Source organism: Dendropsophus ebraccatus, chromosome 4 (assembly GCF_027789765.1).
Source record: "Dendropsophus ebraccatus isolate aDenEbr1 chromosome 4, aDenEbr1.pat, whole genome shotgun sequence".
NCBI classification, from domain to species: domain Eukaryota; kingdom Metazoa; phylum Chordata; class Amphibia; order Anura; family Hylidae; genus Dendropsophus; species Dendropsophus ebraccatus.
In genome coordinates this window covers 148,074,578-148,101,564 of record NC_091457.1, presented here as the reverse complement: position 1 = coordinate 148,101,564, position 26,987 = coordinate 148,074,578, and the positions used below count along the sequence as shown (strand labels likewise).

At 48.9% G+C, this 26,987-nt stretch overlaps 1 protein-coding gene across 1 annotated transcript; it reads left to right on the top strand.

The window, feature by feature from the left end:
• The first annotated feature begins 751 nt into the window (after positions 1-751).
• Positions 752-17,435, top strand: LOC138789351 (uncharacterized). The gene is made up of 8 exons (XM_069967958.1): positions 752-916; positions 1,507-1,905; positions 4,157-4,259; positions 7,159-7,236; positions 9,281-9,466; positions 10,541-10,588; positions 11,934-12,116; positions 17,359-17,435. The coding sequence occupies exons 1-8, from the start codon at positions 752-754 to the stop codon at positions 17,415-17,417; spliced, it is 1,221 nt and encodes a 406-aa protein (XP_069824059.1). The 3' UTR covers positions 17,418-17,435.
• Positions 17,436-26,987: the final 9,552 nt, after the last annotated feature.

Below are 26,987 nucleotides of genomic sequence, written 5' to 3'. Positions count from 1 at the left end.
TCTGACGTCATCAGCAACATCCCACTAACTTTTGAACCGCCGCCTGCAAGGGAACTGTTGGCATCTGAGCAGCCAACTGCTCTTTGATGACCATGAGCACGTGGGGGAAGAGACAGGGGGCAATTAAGTGGAGGGTATAGCTGTGTCGGAGGCAATATCAGAGCAGACCCATGATAGGCCTGGCAGGAGAGCATTAGGCAGTAGACGAGAGAGGGCTGGGCAGGAGCCTGATGAGGATAAAAGCATTATTCTGGAACTGGATGATTCTACATCGAATGTTACATGGGATCCACGGCAGGAGTTGGCGGATTCGTCAACCGGGAATCCGTCCGCCAGAAGGCCCGCCACAACTAAAAAGCAGACAGGCAGCAGTAGTAAAATAAAAAGTCTGAAGCGTAGCCGGGACAAACAGATGGCCACTGGGGAACCCTCCTCCACTGCAGGTCCTAGTATCGGCAGCGCCCGCCCATCCTGCCAGCCTGTCGGTACTAGACTCTACACCTCGCCTGTATGGCAGTTTTTTAAAAAGTGCCAGCTCCATGGCTGCCTATATGAAGTGCCACCACCTTTCTGCCTGGGAGATAGTGGGTCACAGTAGGCCCAGGCTGACCCGCGGTCAACAGCAGCAGGAAGCAGGAGTAGTCAGGGGGGCCTTTCACAGAGTCAGACCTCCTCTGTGGAAGGGAGTGTGGCTTCACTCCCTTCTTCAGCTGGTGGCCCCTGTGTTGCTAGCAGTAGGCAGCCTGTCATAATGGAGTCCCTATTCCGGAGGCAGACATATGCACCCAGCAATCCCCCAGCAGTCAAGCTGAACGCCCACCTGGCCAAGTTGCTGGTGCTTCAGGCTCTGATGTTTAAAGTGGTCGACTCAGCACCTTTCCGTGAACTGATGTTGTGTGCGGAGCCACGGTGGAAGGTGCCGAATCGACACTACTTTTCCAACACAGCTATGTCGGCCATGTATAGCTATGTTCACGAAAAGGTTGCTCAATCGCTGAGCCATTCAGTGAGCAGACATGTACATGTAACCACAGACATCTGGAGCTGTAATTATGGGCAAGGGCAGTATATGTCCATTACTGCTCAGTGGGTAAATGTAATATGGCCGGTGGACCCCCAGCAACTTGGCCAGGGAAGGGCGATGACACCACCCCGTTTTCACAGCAGGGTTCCTGTGTCGCGGTCCTCCTCCACCTCCCCCAGTAGGTCCAAAACCTCCTCAACCGCCAGTGGTCCTTCCTTGTACCCCTTGGGTGTAGCACGGAGGTGTCACGCTGTGCTGCACCTAGCCTACCTGGGGGAAAGGAGACACACAGGGGAAGAGCTGCACCGCCTGCTCAAGACGGTATGAGGCACGCCCTGTGTATGGCACATGTTTTAAACCTAATAGTTACACACTTTCTAAAGTCTTCATCCCATTTACAGACTGTGCTGTCAATGGCTCGAAAGCTGTGTAACCATTTCAGCCATTCAAGTTGCTCTCACCACATCCTCCTCGACCTGCAGCGGAGGAATGGTCTTCCCAACCATTGTCTCATTTGTGATATAGCCACGCGGTGGAACTCCACCCTCCACATGCTGGACCGGCTCTATGAGCAGAGGAAGGCCTTGACTGATTTCCTCTTGATGCAGGCGGACACGGCGACTCCCCTGTGTAACCTGGAGCTTGAGCAGTGGCATGTCATGTGTTACACCTGCCGAAACAAGCTGTGTGATTTCATTCACCCTTATAGAGAGGAGCTGGGTGCACAGTTAGTGGCAACCTTTGGAACACGGCGCTCTCATTCACGCCATTCCCACCAGGGCCACACCAGCAGCGCTGCCTCCTCCACATCCTCCTCTAGCAGCTTGGGTGGCATGATGTCCATGATTGACGCTTACGTGCCGGAACCCCTGGACTACTGGGTGGGAAAATTAAATGTCTGGCCACAACTCGCTAAATTTACTTTGGACATACTCTCCTGTCCGGCCAGATTGTCCTCTGATAGTGTGAAATGTCTGACTTTCATCAAAATGAATGCCACATGGAGAGATAAGGACTTTGTGACACCTGCTTCTGATACCACAGAGTAGGATTTGGTCCTGTTTTTCACCAAGATGTAGGACCTTTTCTGCTTATATTATGGCATATATGTGAACTAGACCTTACTGGTCATTCCACCATTCCTGCTGCCCTGCTACCTCTCGCCTGTCCATGGACCTCATTATTCTGCTTCCACTGCATATGTTGCCCCGTTACAACTGCCACTCCTGCCCTGGCCTCCATGTTGGCTACTGCCGCTCCTGCCCTGGCCTCCATGTTGGCTACTACTGGGCCTTCACTGGCCTCCATGTTAACTACTGCCGCTCCTGCCCTGGCCTCCTTGTTGGCTACTGTAGCTCCTGTACTGGCCTCCATGTTGATTACTGCTGGGCCTTCACTGGCCTCTATGTTGACTACTGCCGCTCGTGTACTGGCCTCTATGTTGACTACTGCTGCTCCTGCCCTGGCCTCCATGTTGGTTACTGCTGGGCCTTTACTGGCCTCCATGTTGACTACTGCTGTGCCTGCCCTTGCCTTCATGTTGTCTACTGCTGGGCCTTAACTGGCCTTCATGTTGACTACTGCTGGACCTTCACTGGCCTGCATGTTGACTACTGCTGTGCCTGCCCTTGCCTCCATGTCGGCTACTGCTGGGCCTTCACTGGCCTGTATGTTGAATACTGATGTGCCTGCCCTTGCCTCCATGTTGGCTCCTGCTGGGCCTTCACTGGCCTGCATGTTGACTACTGCTGTGCCTGCCCTTGCCTCCATGTTGGCTACTGCTGGGCCTTAACTGGCCTCTATGTTGACTACTGCTGGGCCTGCCCTTGCCTCCATGTTGGCTACTGATGGGCCTTCACTGGCCTCTATGTTGACTACTGTTGCTCCTGCCTGGCCTCCATGTTGGCTACTGCTGCTCCTGCCTGGCCTCCATGTTGGCTACTGTTGCTCCTGCCTGGCCTCCATTTTTAATACTGTTGCTCCTGCCTGGCCTCCATGTTGACTACTGTTGCTCCTGCCTGGCCTTCATTTTAACTACTGTTGATCCTGCCTGGTCTCCATGTTGACTACTGTTGCTCCTGCCTGGCCTCCATGTTGGCTACTGTTGCTCCTGTCTGGCCTCCATGTTGGCTACTGCTGCTCCTGTCTGGCCTCCATGTTGGTTACTGTTGCTCCTGCCTGGCCTACATGTTGACTACTGTTGCTCAACATGTTGACTACTGCTCCTCCTGTACTGGCCTCCATGTTGACTACTGCTGCTCCTGTACTGGCCTCCATGTTGACTCCTGCTGCTCCTTTACTGGCCTCCATGTTGACTACTGCTGCTCCTTTACTGGCCTCAAACAACTATTGCTGGACCTCCACTGGCCTCCAATGACTACTACTGCTCCTTCACTGCATTTGTGACCTTTTTCCTGCATAGACCCTGTAATGGTGAGTTTCCTGCATAGACCCTGTAATGGTGAGTTTCCTGCATAGACCCTGTAATGGTGAGTTTCCTGCATAGACCCTGTAATGGTAAGTTTCCTGCATAGACCCTGCAATGGTGAATTTCCTGCATAGACCCTGTAATGGTGAGTTTCCTGCATAGACTCTGTAATGGTGAGTTTCCTGCATAGACTCTGTAATGGTGAGTTTCCTGCATAGACCCTGTAATGGTGAGTTTCCTGCATAGACCCTGTAATGGTGAGTTTCCTGCATAGACCCTGTAATGGTAAGTTTCCTGCATAGACCCTGTAATGGTAAGTTTCCTGCATAGACCCTGTAATGGTGAGTTTCCTGCATAGACCCTGTAATGGTGAGTTTCCTGCATAGACCCTGTAATGGTGAGTTTCCTGCATAGACCCTGTAATGGTAAGTTTCCTGCATAGACCCTGTAATAGTGAATATTGAGGTCTAAAATAAAAAATTGACTTTGAGATATTGAAAAGATAATGATGTTACTGACATGTAGAGCCCAAAATTTAACCAAATAAACTACCCCCTTATCATATACATGCTTTAAACTATAAAATCCAAAGACATGCAAAATGCGGTCGAACTTTTCAAAAAAATCCGGAAGTCCGGTCGGAACGAACTTGAGTTCGCTCATTTCTCGTAAAGATATGTGTCATTTTCGCTTTCCCCTGCCAGCTTTATAAAAGGTACAAGCCCAGTGCTGTGAGCACAATCTGCAGGAAACACCCGAAGATCAGCTGTCGCTCCTCACCGTACAGACCGCTAACCGCTCAACACAGTAAGAATATTAATCTTTAAGAACTATAGCTTCTTGCTCAATACTATAGAAAGATTGGAGGAGAATAGCCCAGATTTAAAAAGTAACGCACAGGACTTTTCTCCACATTGACTACGTGTTTTACACACTTTAGGGACACTGGCGCTTTTGATGATTTGTGGATTTTATCTCCACACTTTGTTTGCCTTGTCTGCTGATGTATAATCCTATTCTCCTAATGTGAACATTGCAGAGTTTTACCCACATCTAGCCGGTTACATCATCTTCAGGAAATCATTCATTAAAAAAAAAAGAAGTTCCATAAATATTTTATGTCAACTTACAAGTTAGCGTGGAATAAAAAGAATTTTCTGGAATGTCAGAAAAATAAATAAATAATCAAAGATAGCCTATCACGGGGTCTCACTAATAGATTCTTTACTATAGTAGAACTGTCTTCTAAAGTACCGCAGTATAACTGTACATGTATGCTATTCATTTTACAGGCTGTGTGTTGTGCCGCAGCCATATTTATACATTGCCATTCATTCATTCGGAAAAGGGTGTGGCGTAAAAAAGTCTGCCGGATGTTCCCAGCATTCCTTGCATCTACCGGAATCCCTTTAGTCGCTCTATAGTTACAGAGCTCCACCCAGTCTGCTGCACAGGGAAGTGGGAGGATAATTAACTCTTTCCTCACTGGGTCAGAAGCAGCGATGCACAGCACGGAAGACAGAAAGCAGCTTCCCTGTGCCTGCATCTTAGTTCAGAGCCCAATCATTGCTCCCTACCTCCTCTCTCATTACTATGCAGGGGTCCAGGGCTATGAAAAGCAGATTCCCCCACCAATGTAGCGGCATATTCAGTGCTAGTCTCTTGTACAGGGAAGAGAGAGGAAGAAGGGCAGGCAGCATTGATTGAGCTCTAAACTAAGATGCAGGCATAGGGCAGTTGCTTTCTATCCTCTTCTAGCCCAGCAAGGAAGGGGTTACTTGACTTTCCTGTGCTTAAGACAATGTACTGCAACGTCACCTCCTACTTACTTCAATAAGAGCCAAGGCTGCTGTACCCCGATGCTGCCGCTACACAGGAAGCATAACCAACTGCTTCTGTCTCTGTTCTCATCAACTATTGATGTTTTCTCCTTGATAACTTCTTTATTTGAATATTAGCAAATTTTAGCAAATTGTTGCTGCCATTTATCCCGGTCACATCCCTTTTGTTGTGTCTTAAAGTGAATGTACCATTAGGATAACTGATTTTTTTTTACCATCTCGTCAGTGCAGGTGCAGGGATCCCAGTGGCTTGGCACCGCTTTCTTCTTGTGCACCGGCTGGGCCCTATGCCCTGGAGGTAGGCCTGGTGCCCCTAGTGTGATGGTACCCCGCTTACACAGTGGGCTGCAGTGCATAGAGCCAGGCCGGTGCAAATGAAGAAAACAGCAGAAAGTGAGTGAGAACTGGGTGGCGTTTTGAAAAAAAGGACAATGCCAGCGCCCACAAGATGGTGGAAAAAAATTCAGTTATCCCAATGGTACGTTCACTTTAAAATGTCTAAATGTCAAAAAGACAGCGATAGTGATGTATTGTTAAAATGGCCCCAGAGGGTAGAAAATGGGTCCAGCATGTGATATAGACAGACACTGCAGTATGTTTAAGATGGCCACAAGAGGGCAATGGTTTTTTTTGTTGGTAATGTGTCTGTTTGTAATGTATGTGTCGGTAAAGTATGTGTTAAAATGTGTGTTTTTGTTGATGATTTATGTTTGAAATGTTTCAATGTTTATTTACTTTGAGGCGGAAATCACGATCCTTCATCCAGGAATATGGCGGTAGGACTAGGGGCCCCTTGGCAGGGACAGTTCTGCTGTCAAGGGGGAGGGGGATGTCCGTGTAAACTACCCTCAGGAATGGACTAAGGAATTAGTTAGAACTCACTTCTTAGTTTCTGGATGAAGGGTCGTGATTCGTGTTGGGCCTCCTAGGTTGTATCTTTATAGTGTCAATAAAGTGCAGCATATGTTGCTAACTTTTCTGCCATGAATGTTGTCTGTGTTTTATTGCGGTTTGTATTGGAATTAGGAGTTGGGTAATTTCGGCAGTGGGGTTGGCAAGTTTACGCATTCCTCATTGAGGAATTATACCATTGTTGGCTCATCAGTGCTCTTCAGCCATTCATTGAGATACTGCTAATGATCACTGTGTACTGAATCCTGATAAAAAAAAAATTGTTCTGATTCCCACAAATTGAAAAATATATGAAAAACTAGGAAAATCTTGAACAACCTCAAGAATAGGACTCCATATAATTTTATTTATTTTTTTTCTTTGACAACCAACTCTGCCCGCTACGCTACATCACAGTTCAGGTCTTAGAAATATTAACAGAAATAAACACTGCTCTAAGCTACTGAGAAAGGGGTAAACTTGAACCCCAAAACGCTTTTAGATAAGTTGAATATTAGATATATCAGGCCATTATATAAGGATTTAACTATTTTATATCTGCAGCATTCAGAATGCTGAAACTGCAGTTTTAAATAGGCATTACATCATCTGTTACCAGTCTGTCTATTTTATTATATTGTATTGGTTTGCTACCTTATAAGAGTGTTCTACATTACCACAAGGTCCCCGAAGATGTTATATTTTTGCATGGCCTATTTTTATTTTTTTATTATGTATTAATATTTTATGTATACTTTATATAAATATAATATTTGTCATCTTTTATTTTGATTACATAAATACAGAGTCATTTTAGATAACTGAGAGCTGACACCTTTTAAAAACATATTTTGTTATATATTTAAAAAATATTTAGTTTGGAAGTAGAAAATTTTTGTTTATAAGATTTATTTTTTTAAGTTTTGTAACAGAAAGAATATAAAATGAACAGAAATGATTCATTCTTTTTACAGAGTCAACAACTTGGTTGTTGTCACTGATGATGCTGGGCACAATGAAGTATTTAATGTACTTTTTCCTACTTCGCTGTGGTGAGTCATATCTTCTTGTATACAAGTGTTATCTCTGTTTTCAAACACAATCAGTTCTGGAAAGCTGTTTGAGTAGTTCTAGAACCATAGGGAACAATGTAAATGTGTTTAATTGTTTTTTTACACTCCATGGGTCAGGTGCAGAGCATCCCGCCCACAGAGTGTAAAGAGTTAAGTGGTGATGCAATAGCATCACCAGTTACCTCCTCTGGACTAGCAGTAGTGATGCATCATGCACCACTACTTACTGTAAAAAAGTGGGAATCCCCGCTCTTAACTGGTTGGTGACAGCCAGAGAGGGACTCCCCACAAGCTCCTTCATAGTGATGTCCTCCCTTACCAGGCGGTGAGTGCGCTCAGCTGCATAGGAGACAGAACGACCGCCTGGAGAGGGAGGATGACACTGTGCAAAGAGCTCAGGTTACCCCCAAGTGTATCCACCAATACACTTCATACAACCAGCAGTCCATAAGTCTTGCGCCAATGCCTGGAGAGGAAGGATGTCACCTTGCAGGAGTTCTGGTGTAGCAGGCCAGATTAATCCCCGTCTAGATTATACCCGGGTATAGTTTGATCTAGGCCAAAGTATACCACGGGGTATAAAATAGCCTAGGCCAGAGTTTACCCCGGGGTGTAAAATAGCCTAGGCCAAACTATACCCCTCCAGGCAAGAATATACCCGGGGTATAAAATGGTCTAGGCCAGAGTATCCCCCGGGGTATAAAGTAGCCTAGATCAAACTTTACCCTGCTGTATAAAATAGCCTAGGCCAAACTATATTCTTGGGTGTAAAATAGCCTGGGACCAACTATACCCCACTGTATAAAATAGCCTGGGCCAAACTATAGCCATCCAGGCCAGAATTTAGCCATCTAATGTCGGAATAGGCCACAGTATACCCCTGGGGATAGACTCTATATCTGGGAGTGTAAAACAGCCTAGACCAGACTATCTCTCTCCAGGCCATAATGTTATTACTTCATTGGTTTTCTCACCCCTGGCTCAGGCCACAGTATACCCCAGGGGATATATCATATACCTAGGGGTGTAAAACAGCCTAGGCCATGCTGTATCTCTTCAGGTTATATTGTTATCACTTCACTGGTTTTCTCACTTTATCTCTAATTTGTTGAAAAGTGTGCAGATCTTTTTTTTTTTTTTTCTCTATCATACTCAGATACACAGCTGCTTCCTCTTGTTGGGAAATACAGTACAGTGCTTACATTGAACTGACAGTAGATGGCGCTGTCCCATCACTGCATCATCTGCACAATTGTTTTGAGCAGGAGGAGCTTTGTATGGGCTGCACAAAATTTTACGGTTGTGACGCAAAAATCATCATTAGACACAAGTACGTCTTGCACAACCTATGCCTAAGGCTGGGTTCACACTGCGTTTTTTGCAGTCCGTTTTTTTTTCCATCCTTTTTTGCAAACAAAAAAAATTGTGTTCGACCATGTTTTTTTGCATACGCTAAAAAAAGGATACTTTTTGATTGTGTTTTTGATCTGTTTTTTACTATGGAAGTCAATGGAATAACGGATCAAAACGGAGGCACACAAATGCATTTGGGATTTTTTCATCCATTTTTTGCAAAAAAGGAAAAAAAAAAAGGACTGCAAAAACGCAGTACGAACCCAAAATAAAACTGCTTGACTAAAAAGCTACGCTAGGGTAGAATTTTGCGCAAAAACTGAAAATTTCCACATAAAATGAAAAAATTCGTTAATAGATGCCCTAGTGTAAACATTGAAAAAAGGTGCAGGTAGGGGAAACTGATGGAAAATAGCGCAAAACCCCTAAATCCTGCACAGATTTTTATGAAGTGCACAAAATTTTCTTATTAGAAAAAAAAATTCTGCAAACCCAATGATAAATGACAGGTACAACAAAATTTCAGACTATGATATAGTATTATTCATGCGGCTGTATGTAGTGAGTGTTTGTCTAGTGAATATGCCAATGGTTGGAGTGTTACTTTATTAATCAATGATAAGAATATTATCTCCATAGACAACATTTTCTCTTCTTTCCTTGTATATAGCTATAGGGTGCAAGCGTCCAAAGATACCATTACATGGGGACATGAACTGCACACATCCTGGAGACACACTGCCACAGCAGGCCAGCTGTCATTTTACTTGTGAAAAGGGGTATACACTGAAGGGACCATCCACAGTGCAATGTGCTGCCACCGAGGAATGGACAGGAGAAAGCCCAATGTGTGAACGTAAGAAAATTCTCCTTATGTTTCTCCTTAGAGTCTTATGTTATAGGCCAGGCAATGCTCCATGGGAAAATATTATATCTTTCCTGGGAGGAAGTAGACTAAATTATATCTTTCCTGGGAATAGAGGGCAATGATCAGCCAACATCGTTCATGTCGGCTGATCATTGCATCGCTTGTTTTTCAAACATGTTGAAAAACAAGCAACTGATATAGCGGCAATCTGCTGCCGGCGCTCCGTGGAATAGGAGCATCGGCAGCGGACGCTGCTATATCCTATCGGCGATCAGCCTTCATCCTCTGTGCAGTTTTGGGGACTTTAGCAGTTCATTTAATATAATATGCTAATGAGATGTTTTGGTGCACTAGGGGCCCTGCTGTTCCCTTTAAATCCAAATATTCTTTGAACAGCCATATAGTGCTTCTCACTGACAGCCCAATGAATGCGCTGAATGCCATCTGGTACAACACTCTTAGTGCTTCATCTATAGGACAAACCATTTTTTGAGTATGGCACAGTTTGCAGATTTACTTGTGAAAACGATTTGATAGTAAAAACATCTGCCTTTCCTCTATAGTCTGCCTTTCCTCTATAGTCTCCCTTTCCTCTATAGTCTCCCTTTCCTCTATAGTCTCCCTTTTCTCTATAGTCTCCCTTTCCTCTATAGTCTCCCTTTCCTCTATAGTCTCCCTTTCCTCTATAGTCTGCCTTTCCTCTATAGTCTGCCTTTCCTCTATAGTCTGCCTTTCCTCTATAGTCTGCCTTTCCTCTATAGTCTCCCTTTCCTCTATAATGTGCCTTTCCTCTATAGTCTCCCTTTCCTCTATAATGTGCCTTTCCTCTATAGTCTGCCTTTCCTCTATAGTCTCCCTTTCCTCTATAGTCTCCCTTTCCTCTATAGTCTCCCGTTCCTCTATAATGTGCCTTTCCTCTATAGTCTCCTTTTCTTCTATAGTCTGCCTTTCCTCTATAGCAGAAACAACCACATATACAATAGTCTGGATTATTATAGTGCTTGAAAAAGCACTATATTGTAATCCGTATTCTTCTTCCGTTTCTTCTTCTTCTTCTTCCAGCTATTCTTCTGCAAATAATACAGCCCGAACCGCTTTGCACGATGACAGGTGTGCTATCTATTTTTGTTTTTGATCGGATTTGTTGTTTTTAAGAAATTTACGTTTAAAGACCCCTAATGTAACATAGAAAATAATGGCCCATTGGAAATAATGTCCACACTGTAAACGCTAACAGCCAATCACAGCACATATGCAAATAGCTGAATTATAGCAGCCAATAGAAATTCTAAGGTCTTGTCAGGCAATGTATCACAACATCCACACAGTCACAGGCACTATTGGCCAATAGAAGATGTAGAAGATGGAAGGTCCTTAACGATTTTGTCTCACTGACATGAGTAAGATTGTTATGGTAACCGAGCAATGGTCTTTACCATTAAGTACCCAAGTCACTCTTAAAGGGACCCATGTCGCTCTTAAAAGGGACAGGACCAAAGTCGCTCTTAAAGGGACAGGACCCAAGTCGCTCTTAAAGGGACAGGACCCTAGTCGCTCTTAAAGGTATGGGAACCAAGTCGCTCTTATAGGGATGGGACCCAAGTCGCTCTTAAATGCACTGGACCCAAGTCACTCTTAAAGAGACCCAAGTCGCTCTTAAAGGGATGGGACCCAAGTCGCTCTTAAAGGGACCCAAGTCTCTCTTAAAGGGATCCAAGTCGCTCTTAAAGTGAACCAAGTCGCTCTTAAAGGGACCCAAGCCGCTCTTAAAGGGACCCAAGTCACTCTTAAAGGGACTCAAGTCACTCTTAAAGGGATCTAAGTCGCTCTTAAAGGGATGGGACCCAAGTCGCTCTTAAAGGGACCCAAGTCGCTCTTAAAGGGACCCAAGTCGCTCTTAAAGGGACCCAAGTGGCTCTTAACAGGACCCAAGTCGCTCTTAAAGGGACAGTTCCCAGGGTTAAAATTTCTCTTAAAGGGAAGTCACTGGTAAAGGGGTGCTCTTTTCAAGCACTATGTATTTCCCTGGAAATGCAAATCTAGTTATATCTGTAGTTTGGGGTTTATGTACGCACCCTAGTGGAGAGAGGTGACACTGCAGCAATGGCCCAAAGCCAGCAGCAGAGACCTGAAGTAGTGAGGACACTGAAGGAGCCAAGGCCAGCGAGGAGTGTGGAAAAGGAGAGGGCAGGAGCGAGCCCGAGACAATCAGGACAGGACAGGACCGGCTGCATTATTTGTGACCAAGGGATGTAGTCAAATCTGCAAACAAGTTGTCCTGATCAGTTACAACCAATATGGCTGCACTACATCTTCCTCTTCTAGCCTTGGAGCACAAGCATAAAGTCCCCATATGAATACCACATCCTAATATCTGCCCTGGTTGATGTATTTTTTATTCCATGTGCATCTACTGTAAATCTAATCCTATAACCTGAACATTCTTGTCTCTCAGCTCAGTGTGACCGGCCAGAACAACCAAAGAACGGATCAATGAGCTGCGTGAACAGTGAAGAGATGTTAGAATATAACTCTGTATGTACGTTCACCTGTGATAAAGGATTTTCTATGGTGGGGTCTCCTTCTACACAATGTTCAGCTACTGGCCAATGGACTGAAATGCCTCCAAAATGTCAAGGTAAGAAACACTACGTTCTACTTTAGTAGACAGCAGCATCTGAACCTTAGGGTACAACTATATTTAAGACTAATGAAAAGCGATGAGCGAGTACTAAAATGCTCGGGTGCTCGTTACCCGAGCCGAGTATTTCCCGATACTCGAGTGCTCGTTTCGAGTAACGAACCCCATTGAAGTCAATGGGAGACTCGAGACTCGAGGAAATCCCTCCATTTTTTTCAGCTCTCAGGGTATGCTGGGAGTTGTAGTCCCTATAATAAATCAGTGTGTGCAGAGTCTCCAGGTGGTTGCAATCTGTGGGTCACAAGCATCAGCCCTAAAGGTCCAGCAATACATCTGTCTACAGCGGCAGTTACTGTACTACAACTCCCAGCATAAGTGACCCCAGAACAGCACTGATAGGGGATAGAACAAAAACATCTCCCCCTATCCCTATTAGTGATGTTCTGGGGTCACTTCCCTGCACTGAGCCCCCACAGATCTTTCTATTCTGATCTCCCACAAAGCACCCAGTGTATAATGCACGACCCAACTACAACTGCTGCAGGCACTACAACTCCCAGCATGTACTGACAGTCTGCAGCCCTCAGGATATGCTGGGAGTTGTAGTGCCTGCAGCTCTTGTAGTTGGGTCCTAGTTTAAAAGTTTGCACTAGTGTACTGTAGAGACCGCGAGGCTGTGTCAGTACACTACCGCAAACAATACACTCACCCATTTAGACACCAATGGTACACAGGCTCTGCACACTATAGAAGTGATTACAGTGCAGTTACTAATGACTCAAAGGTGACGTCTTCTCCAATGGCCGTCGATCACTTTTTGCTTTCTTCTCCATCTGTCGCAGCATCATGAAGACTTCTCCAACCACAACTATTCTGCAGGCGGGCAGCCGGGGAGTACCCGGGAGCAGAGGCAGGCTGGGGGCAGGGGCTGAGGCAGGCTGGGGGCAGGCTGGGGGCAGAGGTAGGCTGGGGCAAGAGGCAGGCTGCGGGCTGTGGGCAGGGGCAGAGGCAGGCTGGGGGCAGAGGCAGAGGCAGGCTGGGGGCAGAGGCAGGCTGGGGTCAGAGGCAGGCTGGGGGCAGGGGTAGGCTGGGGGCAGGGGTACGCTGGGGGCAGGGGCAGGCTGGTGGCAGAGGCAGGCTGTGGGCCGGGGGCAGAGGCAGGCTGGGGGCAGAGGCAGGCTGGGGGCTGGGGGCAGGGGCAGGCTGGGGGCAGGCTGGGGGCAGAGGCAGGCTGAGGGCTGGGGGCAGAGGCGGGCTGGGGGCAGGGGAAGGCTGTGGGCAGAGGCAGGCTGCGGGCTGGGGGCAGGGGCAGAGGCAGGCTGGGGCAGGCTGCGGGCTGTGGGAAGGGGCAGAGGCAGGCTGGGGGCAGAGGCAGGCTGTGGGCTGGGGGCAGAGGCAGGCTGCGGGCTGGGGGCAGGGGCAGGCTGGGGGCAGAGGCAGGCTGCGGGCTGGGGAATAGGCAGGCTGGGGGCAGGCTGCGGGCTGTGGGAAGGGGCAGAGGCAGGCTGGGGCAGAGGCAGGCTGGGGGCAGAGGCAGAGGTAGACTGGGGCAGAGGCAGGCTAGGGGCAGAGGCAGGCTGGGGGCAGAGGCAGGCTGCGGGCTGGGGGCAGGGGCAGAGGCAGGCTGGGGGCAGAGGCAGGCTGCGGGCTGGGGGCAGGGGCAGAGGCAGGCTGGGGGCAGAGGCAGGCTGCGGGCTGGGGGCAGGGGCAGAGGCAGGCTGGGGGCAGAGGCAGGCTGCGGGCAGGGGCAGAGGCAGGCTGGGGGCAGAGGCAGGCTGCGGGCTGGGGGCAGGCTGGGGGCAGAGGCAGGCTGCGGGCTTGGGGCAGGCTGCGGGCTGGGGGCAGGCTGCGGGCTGGGGGCAGGGGCAGAGGCAGGCTGGGGGGCAGGCAGACAGGCAGGCCCCCCCCACAAATCCAGCTTTTTGTCCGGCCGGGCTGAGCTTCTGTAACAGGCCGGAAGCTCAGAGCTGCAGCCTGCGGTCCCGAACTCCTCTCCTACTCGGCGTACGTGACGTCATCGCGCCGAGCAGGAGAGCAGTTCGGGCATCGCGGGGCTGCAGCTGTGAGCTTCCGGCCTGTGAGAGGCCTGTGACGGAAGCTGCACCCCGGCCCCAACAGCCAAACAACCACACACACACACACACCCCCGCTCCCCCGGCCGGCGCGGACAAGGCACCTGTGGTCCAGTGTCTATGGTGGCGGGGGTCAAATGATTATTATTTTTTTTTATAAAAATAAAAAATAAAAATCCCTGCAGGTGCCGCCCCCCACAGGGCGCCGCCCTAGGCACCGGACCACGGGTGCCTAGTGGCAAATACGGCCCTGCTTCAAGGTATCTACGCTACTGTCAGAGACGCAGAAGAGAGCGTCTGCAATCCCCTCTTAAACACCTCCGCACCTCCCCCTGACACAGGCTCAGAGCATCCTGCACCAGTGTCCCCCTCTCTACAAGTGGAACAGTCCCGGGACGTTCCGCTAAGCCCCGCCCCATCACGGCAAGCCCTGCCCCCAGCGCCCACTGCGGGTGGGATATTCGCTCATGGCAGAGTGCACAGGGCCTGAGGAGGAGACACACAGCAGGAGGATGGTAACTATCACTGCCAGCTGGAAGTCACCAGCTTCCCTGGCATTCTGTATAATTGGGACACTCAGCTTCCTTGGCATCCTGTATAATGGGGTCACACAGCTTCCCTGGCATCCTGTATAATGGGGTCACTCAGCTTCCCTGGCATCCTGTATAATGGGAGTCACTCAGCTTCCCTGGCATCCTGCATAATGGGGTCACTCAGCTTCCCTGCATCCTGTATGATGGGGTCACTCAGCTTCCCTGGCATCCTGTATAATGGGATCTCTCAGCTTTCCTAGCATCCTGTATAATGGGGTCACCAGCTTCCCTGGCATCCTGTATAATAGGGTCACCAGCTTCCCTGGCATCCTGTATAATGGGGTCACTCAGCCTCCTTCATCCTGTATAATGGGGGTCACCAGCTTCCCTGGCATCCTGTATAAAGAGGTCACCAGCTTCCCTGGCATTCTGTATAATGGGGGTCACCCAGCTTCCCTAGCATCCTGTATAATGGGGTCACTCAGCCTCCCTGGCATCATGTATAATGGGGGTCACTCAGCTTCCCTGGGATCCTGTATAATGGGGTCTCTCTGCTTCCCCAGCATCCTGTATAATGGGGGTCACTCAGCTTCCCTGGCATCCTGTATAATGGGGTCTCTCAGCCTCCCTGGCATCCTGTATAATGGGGGTCACTCAGCTTCCCTGGCATCCTGTATAAAGAGGTCACCAGCTTCCCTGGCATCCTGTATAATGGGGTCTCTCAGCCTCCCTGGCATCCTGTATAATGGGGGTCACTCAGCTTCCCTGGCATCCTGTATAATGGGGTCACCAGCTTCCCTGGCATCCTGTATAATTGGGTCACCAGCTTCCCTGGCATCCTGTATAACGGGGTCTCTCTGCTTCCCCAGCATCCTGTATAATGGGGTCACCAGCTTCCCTAGCATCTTGTACAGTAGTCAGTGTAATGGAGGTCACCCCCCTGGACTCAGAGCACCCCCAGACCTGCAGGGACTCAGAGCAGCCCCTAAACCCTCCCCCCCCCCCCCCCCCACACACACACACACTGTCTTAAAGCAGCCCGCACCCTGCAGGTGTCTCAGAGCTGCCCCATCCAGCAGGGACTCCGAGCGGCCTGCTACCACTCACCCCCAAACCCCCCACCCCACCCCAGGGCACAGCATCTCAGAGCTGCCGAAGGCGGGGGAACAGCTCCATATCGCCGGTACAGGTAATATGTTGGGAGGCTCCATAGACTTTTTTGCTATGGGGCCCCATGAATCCTAGTTACGCCCCTGACTTGATGCCTCTCGACCGGGGGTGGTGAGGCCCCGGCCATGGCTAGACCAAAAAAAATAAAATAAAACAGCAGGCTGGTTGGCGGGGGCGCGATCAGCGGGCCCCCGGCAACCAGTCCCGCTCCTCTGCAGACATAGTGTGACGTCAGAGCATGGCAGTGAGGACAAAGAGAACCATTAGAAGTGATACAGAAGCAATACAGTGTAGTTCCCACTAGTTTAGGGGGGCTTGACAGTGCTATCTGGTATGGGCAACAACTGTACACACTTTGTCACCCCAATACAATGGGCAGTGAAGTAAGTTCTATGCAGGATGCACTACAAATCCCAGCTATACAGTGCAGTACACACTAGTTTAGGGGGGGGGGCTTGACGGTGCTATCTGGTATGGGCAATAACTGTACACACTTTGTCACCCCAATACAATGAGCAGTGAAGTAAGTTCTATGCAGGATGCACTACATATCCCAGCTATACAGTGCAGTACATACTAGTTTAGGGGGGGCTTGACGGTGCTATCTGGTATGGGCAACAACTGCACACATGCTTTGTCACCCCAATACAATATGAGCAGTGAAGTAAGTTCTATGTGAGATGCACTACAACTCCCAGCTATACAGTGCAGTACACCAGGACCACCAGTACCAAAATCAAAAAGGAGTACACTGAGCACTTCTTAGGGGTGTGTATGCAACACCTAATGTCCCCTTTCTGCCAGTAGCCGGTCACCACAGGGTGCTGGATAAATTGCGGTAGCAGCACTGCAACTCCCAGCCAGCAGTCTGTAGTAATAGTATTAATAAAAGCTTTTAAGCCCTGAAAAGGTCTGTTTGTTTGTATTGCTGGTATATACCCTGCCTACTGGAACGCTAAATCCTACACTGACCCTCTCCCTGACCAGCAGCAGCTCTGTCCCTGATCTCTCACAGCATGCGTCTGAAGCGAGTACTGCCGGCGCCGAGTTTTATATGGCAGGGTCATCTGATCTGGCCAACCAATCGCTGCTATCGACATGTATGGGTCCCACGTCATCGCAGGATGTACCAAAGAGTCTCCTGCATGTTTATTGGCTGCGAAAAAGCGCGCAAACTTACAGGAAACGGATGATGAGATTTCCTTGAGTATCGCGAGATGCTCGTCCGAGTACCATCGAGTACCCTAATACTCGATCGAGTACCAAGCTCAGACGAGCATGTTCGCTTATCTCTACTAATGAACTAATATACACCATGATATACAGTAGTATTGTTCATGCGGCTGTATATAGTGCTTGTCTAGTGAATATGGCAATTGTTGGAGTGTTACTTTATTAATCAATGATAAGAATATTATCTCCATGGTATACAAATAACATTTCCTCTTCTTTCCTTGTATATAGTTACAGGATGCAAGCATTCGAAGATACTGTACCATTACATGGGGCAAGGCTGGTTTTAGACTAAGGCTATGTTCACACAACGTAAAACTACGGCCGTAGTCCTCGCCGCAGAACTACGGCCGTAGTTTTGCGGTGTGGAACAATGCCTTATTTGCAATGCCTTATTTGGAAAGATCACCCGGCCGGTACTTAAAGTGACACTGTCACCCTCATTATTCATTTTTCAATCTATAAAGATGTGTGTAACCCGCATATAGCTCTCTGCATACCTGTTAGTTTTTTTTTTTTTCATGAAGCGGGTTTCTGTGAAATTGTAACTTTGGTGAGCTTCTTCTAGCGCCACTGGGCGGGGCTTAGTCCCTGAAGCGCCACATGCTGAAATATTGTAGCAACAATTTAATGTCCCCATATATTTTACACTTTTGTTGGTGGTACCTGCTGTTCGTGGTGGGTGATTAGTGATGTCTGTGCAACCCTTGCTTTATATAGTAAACAATAAAGATATATACTACCTGATCACGTTCCCCGGTGTCCTCAGGCCTTGTCTGTGATATATACTAGCTAATCACGTTCCCCGGTGTCCTCGGGCCTTGTCTGTGATATATACTAGCTGATCACGTTCCCCGGTGTCCTTGGACCTTGTCTGTCGGAACCCCCAGTCCCAGCCCTTCTCCCCCCAGTCACTTCTGGTTCCGTCTCTGAATTGATCAGCCAATCACTGACCGTAACAAACAGACAAAGGCTGAGGACACCGGGGAACATGATCAGGTACAGTAAGTAACAGCTAGTGATGAGCGAGTACTAAAATGCTCAGGTGCTCGTTACTCGAGACGAGTATTTCCTAATACTCGAGTGCTCGTTTCGAGTAACGAACCCCATTGAAGTCAATGGGAGACTCAAGCTTTTTTACAGGAGACTCAAGTTCGGTAGAGAGAAGGTCTTGTGAAAACCTGTCAACCTCAGAAATTTATGGAAACACAACGGAAATGGACAGTATGTATGCATGCCTCTGAGGCTGCCTAATGGCACCATTATGCCTAATTCTGTGCAACAGCCTGGTTAAAACAGAGGTAGGCATAGGGACCACCCAAAAACTCAGCCTGACACAGCATGGCAGTGAGAACACAGGGAACCATTAAAACAGAGGTAGCTTATCATGAACCACCCAAAAATTCAGCCTGACACAGCATAGCGGTGAGGACAGAGTGAACAAGGTAGAAGCGGTAGCCAGTCAGCCTTTTAAAAATTATACCAGACCTAGCATGGCAGTGAGCTCACAGAGAACCATTAAAAGTGAGTGAGGAAGCACGTGAGCCTCCCAAAAATTAGGCCAGACACAGCAGGGCCTTGAACACAAAGATAACCATTACAAGTCAGTGAGGAAGCAAGTGAGCCTCCCAAAAATTAGGCCAGAAGCAGCATAGCATTGAGCACCCAGAGAACCATTACAAGTCAGTAAGGAAGCAAGTGAGCCTCCCAAAAATTAGGCCAGAAGTAGCATGGCATTGAGCACCCAGAGAACCATTACAAGTAAGTGAGGCAGCAAGTGAGTCTCCCAAAAATTAGGCCAGACAAAGCAGGGCCTTGAACACACAGATAACCATTACAAGTCAGTGAGGAAGCAAGTGAGCCTCCCAAAAATTAGGCCAGAAGCAGCATGGCATTGAGCACCCAGAGAACCATTACAAGTGAGGCAGCAAGTGAGCCTCCCAAAAATTAGGCCAGACACAGGAGGGCCTTGAACACACAGATAACCATTACAAGTCAGTGAGGAAGCAAGTGAGCCTCCCAAAAATTGGAGTGAGTCCAGGGGCTGGGATATGTAGTGGGCATGAACCCGGGTGCTGACAGCTAACTGGCTAGGCCAGTTGTCAGTCAGCACTCACCATCAAGGGTACACTTGATGCCTCTCGACCGGGAATGGTGAGGCCCCGGCCACGGCTACACAAAAAAAAAAAATAATAAAAAAGCAGGCTGGTTGGCGGGGGCGCAATCGGCGGGCCCCCAGCAACCAGTCCCGCTCCTCCGCAGACGTAGTTTGACGTCAGGGCATGGCAGTGAGGACACCATTAGGAGTGAGGAAGCAATTGAGCCTCCCAATAATTAGGCCAGACCCTGCATGGCGGAAGAAGACTTGGCAGTTGGCTGAGAATTGTAGGAAGAGGAGGAGATGTAAAGAATCTTTATGTTCAGCTGCTTTCCCCGGGTGGACAGTTGAATTCAGGTGAAATCCAGGCTTTGTTCATTTTTATAAACGTCAGCATTTCAGCGCTGTCAGTGGACAGGTAGGTGCGCTTATCAGTGATGATGGCACCAGCTGCACTGAAGACTCGCTCTGACAACACGCTAGCGGTAGGGCAGGCCAGCACCTCCAAGGCGTAAAGCGCCAGTTGGGGCCAGGTATCCAGCTTTGAAACCCAGTAGTTGTAGGTAGCAGAGTGATCGGGAAGGACGGTGGTATGGTCAGCAAGGTACTCCCTCACCATCTTCCTAAAGGCTTCCCCCCTACTCTGTCTAGACTGGGGACGGTTGACACAGTCTTGCTGGGGTGCCATGAAACTGTCAAAGGCCTTGGAGAGTGTTTCCCTGCCCCTTGACAAGCTGCCTGCTCACCGCTCCTCTCCCCCGCTCTTTGGCCCACAGAACTACGTCCTCTGACGCTAGTGTTGTCAGATGGGAAGTACATTTTCAGCTTCTGCACCAGGGCCTGTTGATATTGATTCACTCTCATACTGCGTTCCTTGGCAGGAAAAGTTCGGTTTCTACCAAGGGTCCAAGAGAGTAAACACCCAGTAATCTGTGTTGTCCAAAACCAGTAGTCAACATGGATGCCAGTTAAGGCCCAGCAGTAGTCAACATGGATGCCAGTTAAGGCCCAGCAGTAGTCAACATGGATGCCAGTTAAGGCCCAGCAGTAGTCAACATGGATGCCAGTTAAGGCCCAGCAGTAGTCAATATGGATGCCAGTTAAGGCCCAGCAACAAGGATGCAAGGGCAGGCACACCAATAGTCAACATGGATGCCAGTTAAGGCCCAGCAGTAGTCAACATGGATGCCAGTTAAGGCCCAGCAACAAGGATGCAAGAGCAGGCACACCAGTAGTCAACATGGATGCCAGTTAAGGCACACCAGTAGTCAACATGGATGCCAGTTAAGGCCCAGCAACAAGGATGCAAGGGAAGGCACACCAGTAGTCAACATGGATGCCAGTTAAGGCCCAGCAGTAGTCAACATGGATGCCAGTTAAGGCCCAGCAGTAGTCAACATGGATGCCAGTTAAGGCCCAGCAGTAGTCAACATGGATGCCAGTTAAGGCCCAGCAGTAGTCCACATGGATGTCAGTAAAGGCCCAGCAGAAGTCAACATGGATGCCAGTTGAGGCCCAGCAGTAGTCAACATGGATGTCAGTTAAGGCCCAGCAGTAGTCAACATGGATGCCAGTTAAGGCCCAGCAACAAGGATGCAAGGGCAGGCACACCAGTAGTCAACATGGATGCCAGATAAGGCCCAGTAGTAGTCAACATGGATGCCAGTTAAGGCCCAGCAACAAGGATGCAAGGGCAGGCACACCAGAAGTTAACATGGATGCCAGTTAAGGCCCAGCAGTAGTCAACATAGATGCCAGTTAAGGCCCAGCAGTAGTCAACATGGATGTCAGTTAAGGCCCTGCAGTAGTCAACATGGATGCCAGTTAAGGCCCAGCAACAAGGATGCAAGGGCAGGCACACCAGTAGTCAACATGGATGCCGGTTAAGGCCCAGCAGTAGTCAACATGGATGTCAGTTAAGGCCCAGCAACAAGGATGCAAGGGCAGGCACACCAGTAGTCAAGATGGATGCACACCAGTAGTCAACATGGATGCCAGTTAAGGCCCAGCAGTAGTCAACATGGATGCCGGTTAAGGCCCAGCAGTAGTCAACATGGATGCCGGTTAAGGCCCAGCAGTAGTCAACATGGATGTCAGTTAAGGCCCAGCAACAAGGATGCAAGGGCAGGCACACCAGTAGTCAAGATGGATGCACACCAGTAGTCAACATGGATGCCGGTTAAGGCCCAGCAGTAGTCAACATGGATGTCAGTTAAGGCCCAGCAACAAGGATGCAAGGGCAGGCACACCAGTAGTCAAGATGGATGCACACCAGTAGTCAACATGGATGCCAGTTAAGGCCCAGCAGTAGTCAACATGGATGCCAGTTAAGGCCCAGCAGTAGTCAACATGGATGTCAGTTAAGGCCCAGCAACAAGGATGCAAGGGCAGGCACACCAGTAGTCAAGATGGATGCACACCAGTAGTCAACATGGATGCCAGTTAAGGCCCAGCAGTAGTCAACATGGATGCCAGTTAAGGCCCAGCAGTAGTCAACATGGATGCCAGTTAAGGCCCAGCAGTAGCCAACATGGATGTCAGTTAAGGCCCAGCAGTAGTCAACATGGATGCCAGTTAAGGCCCAGCAACAAGGATGCAAGGGCAGACACACCAGTAGTCAACATGGATGCCAGTTAAGGCCAAGCAGTGGCCAACATGGAGACAAGGGCAGGCACACCAGTAGTCAGCAGTAGTCAACATGGATGCCAGTTGACTTGCGGAAATGCGCACAGTTGCGATGCACCTTGGTGAGAAAGTCAGCCACATTGGGGTAAGTTTTAAGGAACTGCAGCAACATTAGGTTGAAGACGTGAGCCAGGCATGGTACTGGTGTGAGGCTGCCGAGTTACAGAGCCGCCACCAGGTTACGCCCCTTGTCACACGCAACCAAGCTCACTGCTAATTACACACAAACCCAGGTGCTGACAACTAACTGGCTAGGCCAGCTGTCAGTCACCATCAAGGGTACACCTGATGCCTCTCAACCTGGGGTGGTGAGGCCCCGACCACGGCTAGTCCAAAAAAAAACAAAAATAAAACAGCTGGCTGGTTGGTGGGGGAGCGATCAGCAGGCCCCCGGCAACCAGTCCCGCTCCTCCGCAGGCGTAGTGTGCCGTCAGAGCATGGCAGTGAGGACACAGAGAACAATACAGTCTGCTTAAGAGGACACGGAATTTGATCTAATACACTTTCAATCCTTTAAAGAGTCTCTAAGAGACGGCAAATGCGGTAGCCTGTGTATTAAAAAGACCTGGTCAATCCTGCCGTCAAAAAGGCTACAACATCCAAGAAAGGAAAGAAGCTACTGGTAAAAGGCCTGGTCAATCCTGCCTTCAAAACGGCTAAAACATCCAAGGAAGGTAGAAGGTGCTGTTCAGCAGTTTGAGCACCGCCTGTTGGCGCTTACCCACGGCAGTGCTGCTGCGCCTAAAACTAAAATAGCTGGATTATGGCTAGATTTAGCCTCACACCCTCATGCAGTTGTGCGTGAAAGGCATCTCTTTGGTGGTAGGGACGAAGGATAACAATACAGTCTTCTTAAGAGGCCCCGAGCTAAAAAATGAAAGGACGGCAGAGAACACCCGCAAGTTGACATCCACAGATTATATGGTTCGAAATGGACAACACAAGGATGCTAAATTAGAATCCACCATCATCACTGTCTGTTCCTTTGAACAGTGGCATGTATCTTGGAGATACAATAGATGACCAGACAGCCCTGCAAAATTGCACTTGAATTGAAGTCGATTTGATTTTAAAATTTAAATTGAAGGTTAGAAAATAAAAAAACATAAAGTGGCCATTACCGGCCTTTAGATAAGGCAGGCGTGGAACCTCACAAAAATTAGGCATGACACAGTAGAGTAAGAGTAAAAAAAAATTAAATAAAATAGCTGGCTGGTTGGCGGGGGCGTGATCGGCAAGCCCCCGGCAACCAGTGCCACTCCTCCGCAGACGTAGTGTGACGACAGAGCATGGCAGTGAGGACACAGAGAACCATTAAAAGTGAGGTAGCAAGTGAGCCTCCCAAAAATTAGGCCTGACACAGCATGGCGGTGAGAACACATGGAACCATTCAAACACTGGTAGCATATGGACCACCCAAAAACTTAACAGACCCAGACCAAGATGGACAATACAATTATGGCTAGATTTAGCCTCACACCCACATGCAGTTGTGCGTGAGAGGCATATCTTTAAGAGGCCCCGGAATTTGATTTGAATGAATGAATACACTTTAATCCTTTAAAGAGTCTCTAAGAGAGGGCAAGTGTCTATTAAAAAAACCTGGTCAATCCTGCCTTCGAAAAGGCTACAACATCCAAGGAAGGATAGAAACTACTGGTGAAAGGATGGCAGAGAACACCCCTAAGATAAGATGACATCCACAGATAATATGGTTCGAAATGTACAAGACAAGGAAGGTAAATTGAATTTGTCTATGAATTTGACTCTAGCAGTTGGGGTAACATTCCCTACATCATGTGACTCCCCACTTCTCCCACCACCGTTGTTTTGAGTTTGAATTTGACTTTGAATTTGACTGTAGCAGTTGGGGTTAGTTTAACTGGTTGACTTGCGGAACTGCGCACAGATGCAGCGCACCTTGGTGAGAAAGTCAGCCACATTGGGGTAAGTTTTAAGGAACCGCAGCAACACTAGGTTGAAGATGTGGGCCAGGCATGGTACATGTGTGAGGCTGCCGAGTTGCAGAGCCGCCACCAGGTTCCGCCCCTTGTCACACGCAACTAAGCTCACTGCTAATTACACACGAACCTGGGATGCCAGTTAAGACCCAGCAGTAGCCAACAAGGAGGCAAGGGCAGGCAAACCAGTAGTCTACATGGATGCCAGTTAAGGCCCAGCTACAACGAGGCAAAGGCAGGCACACCAGTAGTCGACATGGATGCCAATTAAGGCCCAGCAACAACGAGGCAAGGGCAGGCACACCAGTATTCTACATGGATGCCAGTGCGCTGGGGCTAACCCGCTGAGGGTAGTAGTAGGGGGTCATACTGGGTAGGACCCGGGCAGCCAGTTGCCAGATGTTATGTCACGGTATTGGCACGAGGGGAGCTGACTGACCCACGGGAACCTGACCATGCGGGGCCCGGGCAATTCTTCGTTGTCCCTAGTCAAGGCACCAATAACTAGACCAATGCCAGGGTTCAGAAACAACGGTAGTTGTGCGTTTATTGCAACAGTGGTAACCAATAGCAACAGTCTCTCTGGATGCAACCAGGAATAAGGCAGACTTGGATATAACTTGAGTAACGGGTGATTCTGCAATAGGCTGTGATGATAGCGTTACTTGTAGTAAGGAGAAACTGAATGATGGGAGTAGTAGTGCCGGAGATATGATACTGGTCGGAATGAGTTGAAATGAATACTTGCTGTTGATGATAATGAATGATGACGAGAATAGTGACTGAAGAGCGAGACCCAGAACTTTGTTAAAGATGAGAATCTTGAAGAATCTTGAGAATCTTGAGAAGGAGAAACAGGTGCCGACTGGACTGGAGCACTTCTGGTCAGTACAGGAGCAGGTACCGAGGGGTTGCGGCCTTGTGACACAGGAGCAGCAGCAACACACACCCTTCTCCCCTGAAGGTGGAGAGAAGACCGAGGTAGACAGGAAGTGACATAGCATTCCCCAGCCAAAGCTCGACGGCTATTGGGGTTACTATGGCAGTCGGGGAACAGTCACGTGACTCACCATGGCATTGCATCATCACACCATTAGGCACTGATAACTGAATATGCATGAGAAATAAATGAAATAGCAGACCTGAATACTGAGAGGGGGTACATAATATACACAGTTTGCAGTGGGCCCATATTTCCAGAACAGAACTGACCACAATAAAGGTGCAGACATAAAGTCACAGAAAAATACTCTGTTCTGGGACACTGCACCAGTTAAGGCCCTGCAACAATGAGGCAAGGGCAGGCACACCAGTAGTCAACATGGATGCCAGTAAAGGCCCAGCAGTAGCCAACATGGAGGCAAGGGACAGTTGCTGCAGGGACAGTTAAACGCTGCGCTTGGAAACCTTGCTGGAGGGTGTGGAGCATAGTGGAGGTGAAGGGGTGCGTGTAGGGTGGGAGGCGCTCGTGCCTGGGGCCTGGGCGGGGGGACTGACAGAGCCAGCACGTGACACAGGGGTGTTTAGCACTCATATTGTCAGGAATGTGACTTTGCGCTCCTCGGTCCGTACTGGGCGACCGAGGAAGCGCTGAGCCTCTGGTTGTTTTTTGTTTGCAGTCCTGTCTGAATGCTGTCTTAGTTTCCCAGCCACACCCGCATTGCCTGTTACACTCTGGCAGTGCAGGGGTTACTCCTTATAGACCTGTCCAGCTGAGCTGGGTGCTGGGTTCAGGGCTGATCCAATCAAGTGCTGGACCCAGTCCCTGATTCCAGATAAAAAAAGCAGCAGGCTCTTCATTTCCCTGCTGGCTATTGAGTGTTACTCAGCTAAGCGCTTCAGCTCTCCTGGTTCTGTTACTTCTGTTGCCTGACCTATTGCTTGATCTTCCAACCTGCTTTGTCTGCTGCCTGCCCTGACCTCCTTGTCTGTCTCTGACTCTTCTTCTGCCTTACGTTTTTGTACCTCGCTGACCGCCGTTGCTGACCCGGACCGTAGACTTTGCATTATTGTGTTTGTTTCGTCTGTCTTGTTTTGTGTATCACCTGGTGTAGGACAGGGACTGACACCGTGGTTGTCCACGGCCATTTAGGGCCGTTGAGGCAAGTAGGTAGGGTCAGAAGGTGGGTTCTAGTGGTTAGGGCTCACTGTCTTGTTCTGTTCCCCACCTACGTCCGGCGAGTTTGTGACACATATGCCTGCGCATGCTGGTAGTGGTTAGGCTGGTAGTGGTGGCTCCCCTGCTGATCCTGGCGTGGCCATTTGCCCTACACCTGAGGACGCCCCGTTTAGGGGTGAAACTAGTTGTGGTGGCGGTGTGTTAGGTTTTAATCAGCTACTTCCACAGTTCTTAGATAGAGTAGTCTGCAGCTATTCAGTGATAATATAGAGCACTACCGGCTGGTGAACATAAACATACAAGTATTAGTGGACTGTGGGAGAGTGTTTTTAACTTTATCACGGTGTTCATATATTTTAGTATATATTAGTTTATTAAAAGTTACGTTTTAATTGATTTACCAGGGGTGATCTGGGGCCCTTTGGGCTAATGGCCCTTTGCGCCAGTGTGTATTTTGTTTAAATGTACCCTGGACCCCCTAGGTTATTTTTGGCACCTTTGTTGTTTGTTTGATCCTGGCGTGGCACACGTTGCACACTACAGTGCGTCGGTCATTCGCAGTTTCTTTAAAAAACCTCCAGACTTCGGAACATCTAGCCCTGGCCACGGGAGTTTGACTCTGTGAAACAGTTGCTGATCTACTCGCTCTGCCCTGGCCTCTCCTCTGCCCACCCCTCTTCTTCTTCCAACCAGTCCTGCGGGTGAACTTGCCTCCCCCTCAGAAGCACGGTCTTCACTAGGCTTATCCATCCAGCTCGGGTCAGTCACCTCATCCTCATCCACCAGCTCCTCACTCTCCTCCTCACTTTGAGTTACATCCATGACAACAACCTCACTGTCTGACAACCAGGTCTCATCGTCATCATCAGACACCTCTCCCAACCCCGCTTGCAAGTCCCCACTCTCATCCCCCACTGACTGCGTGAGCTGCATAGTTTGGGCATCAGGACAGATTGACTGCTCTGGTTGCTCTGACTCAGGGAAGGGTCCAGAAAAC

Coding starts and splice junctions, on each gene's coding strand:
- LOC138789351 (XM_069967958.1), top strand. CDS start 752: ATGGAGTCCCTATTCCGGAGGCAGACATATGCACCCAGCAATCCCCCA. Junction 10,589..11,933: donor ACCGCTTTGCACGATGACAG/GTGTGCTATCTA, acceptor CTTGTCTCTCAG/CTCAGTGTGACCGGCCAGAA. Junction 12,117..17,358: donor AATGCCTCCAAAATGTCAAG/GTAAGAAACACT, acceptor CCTTGTATATAG/TTACAGGATGCAAGCATTCG.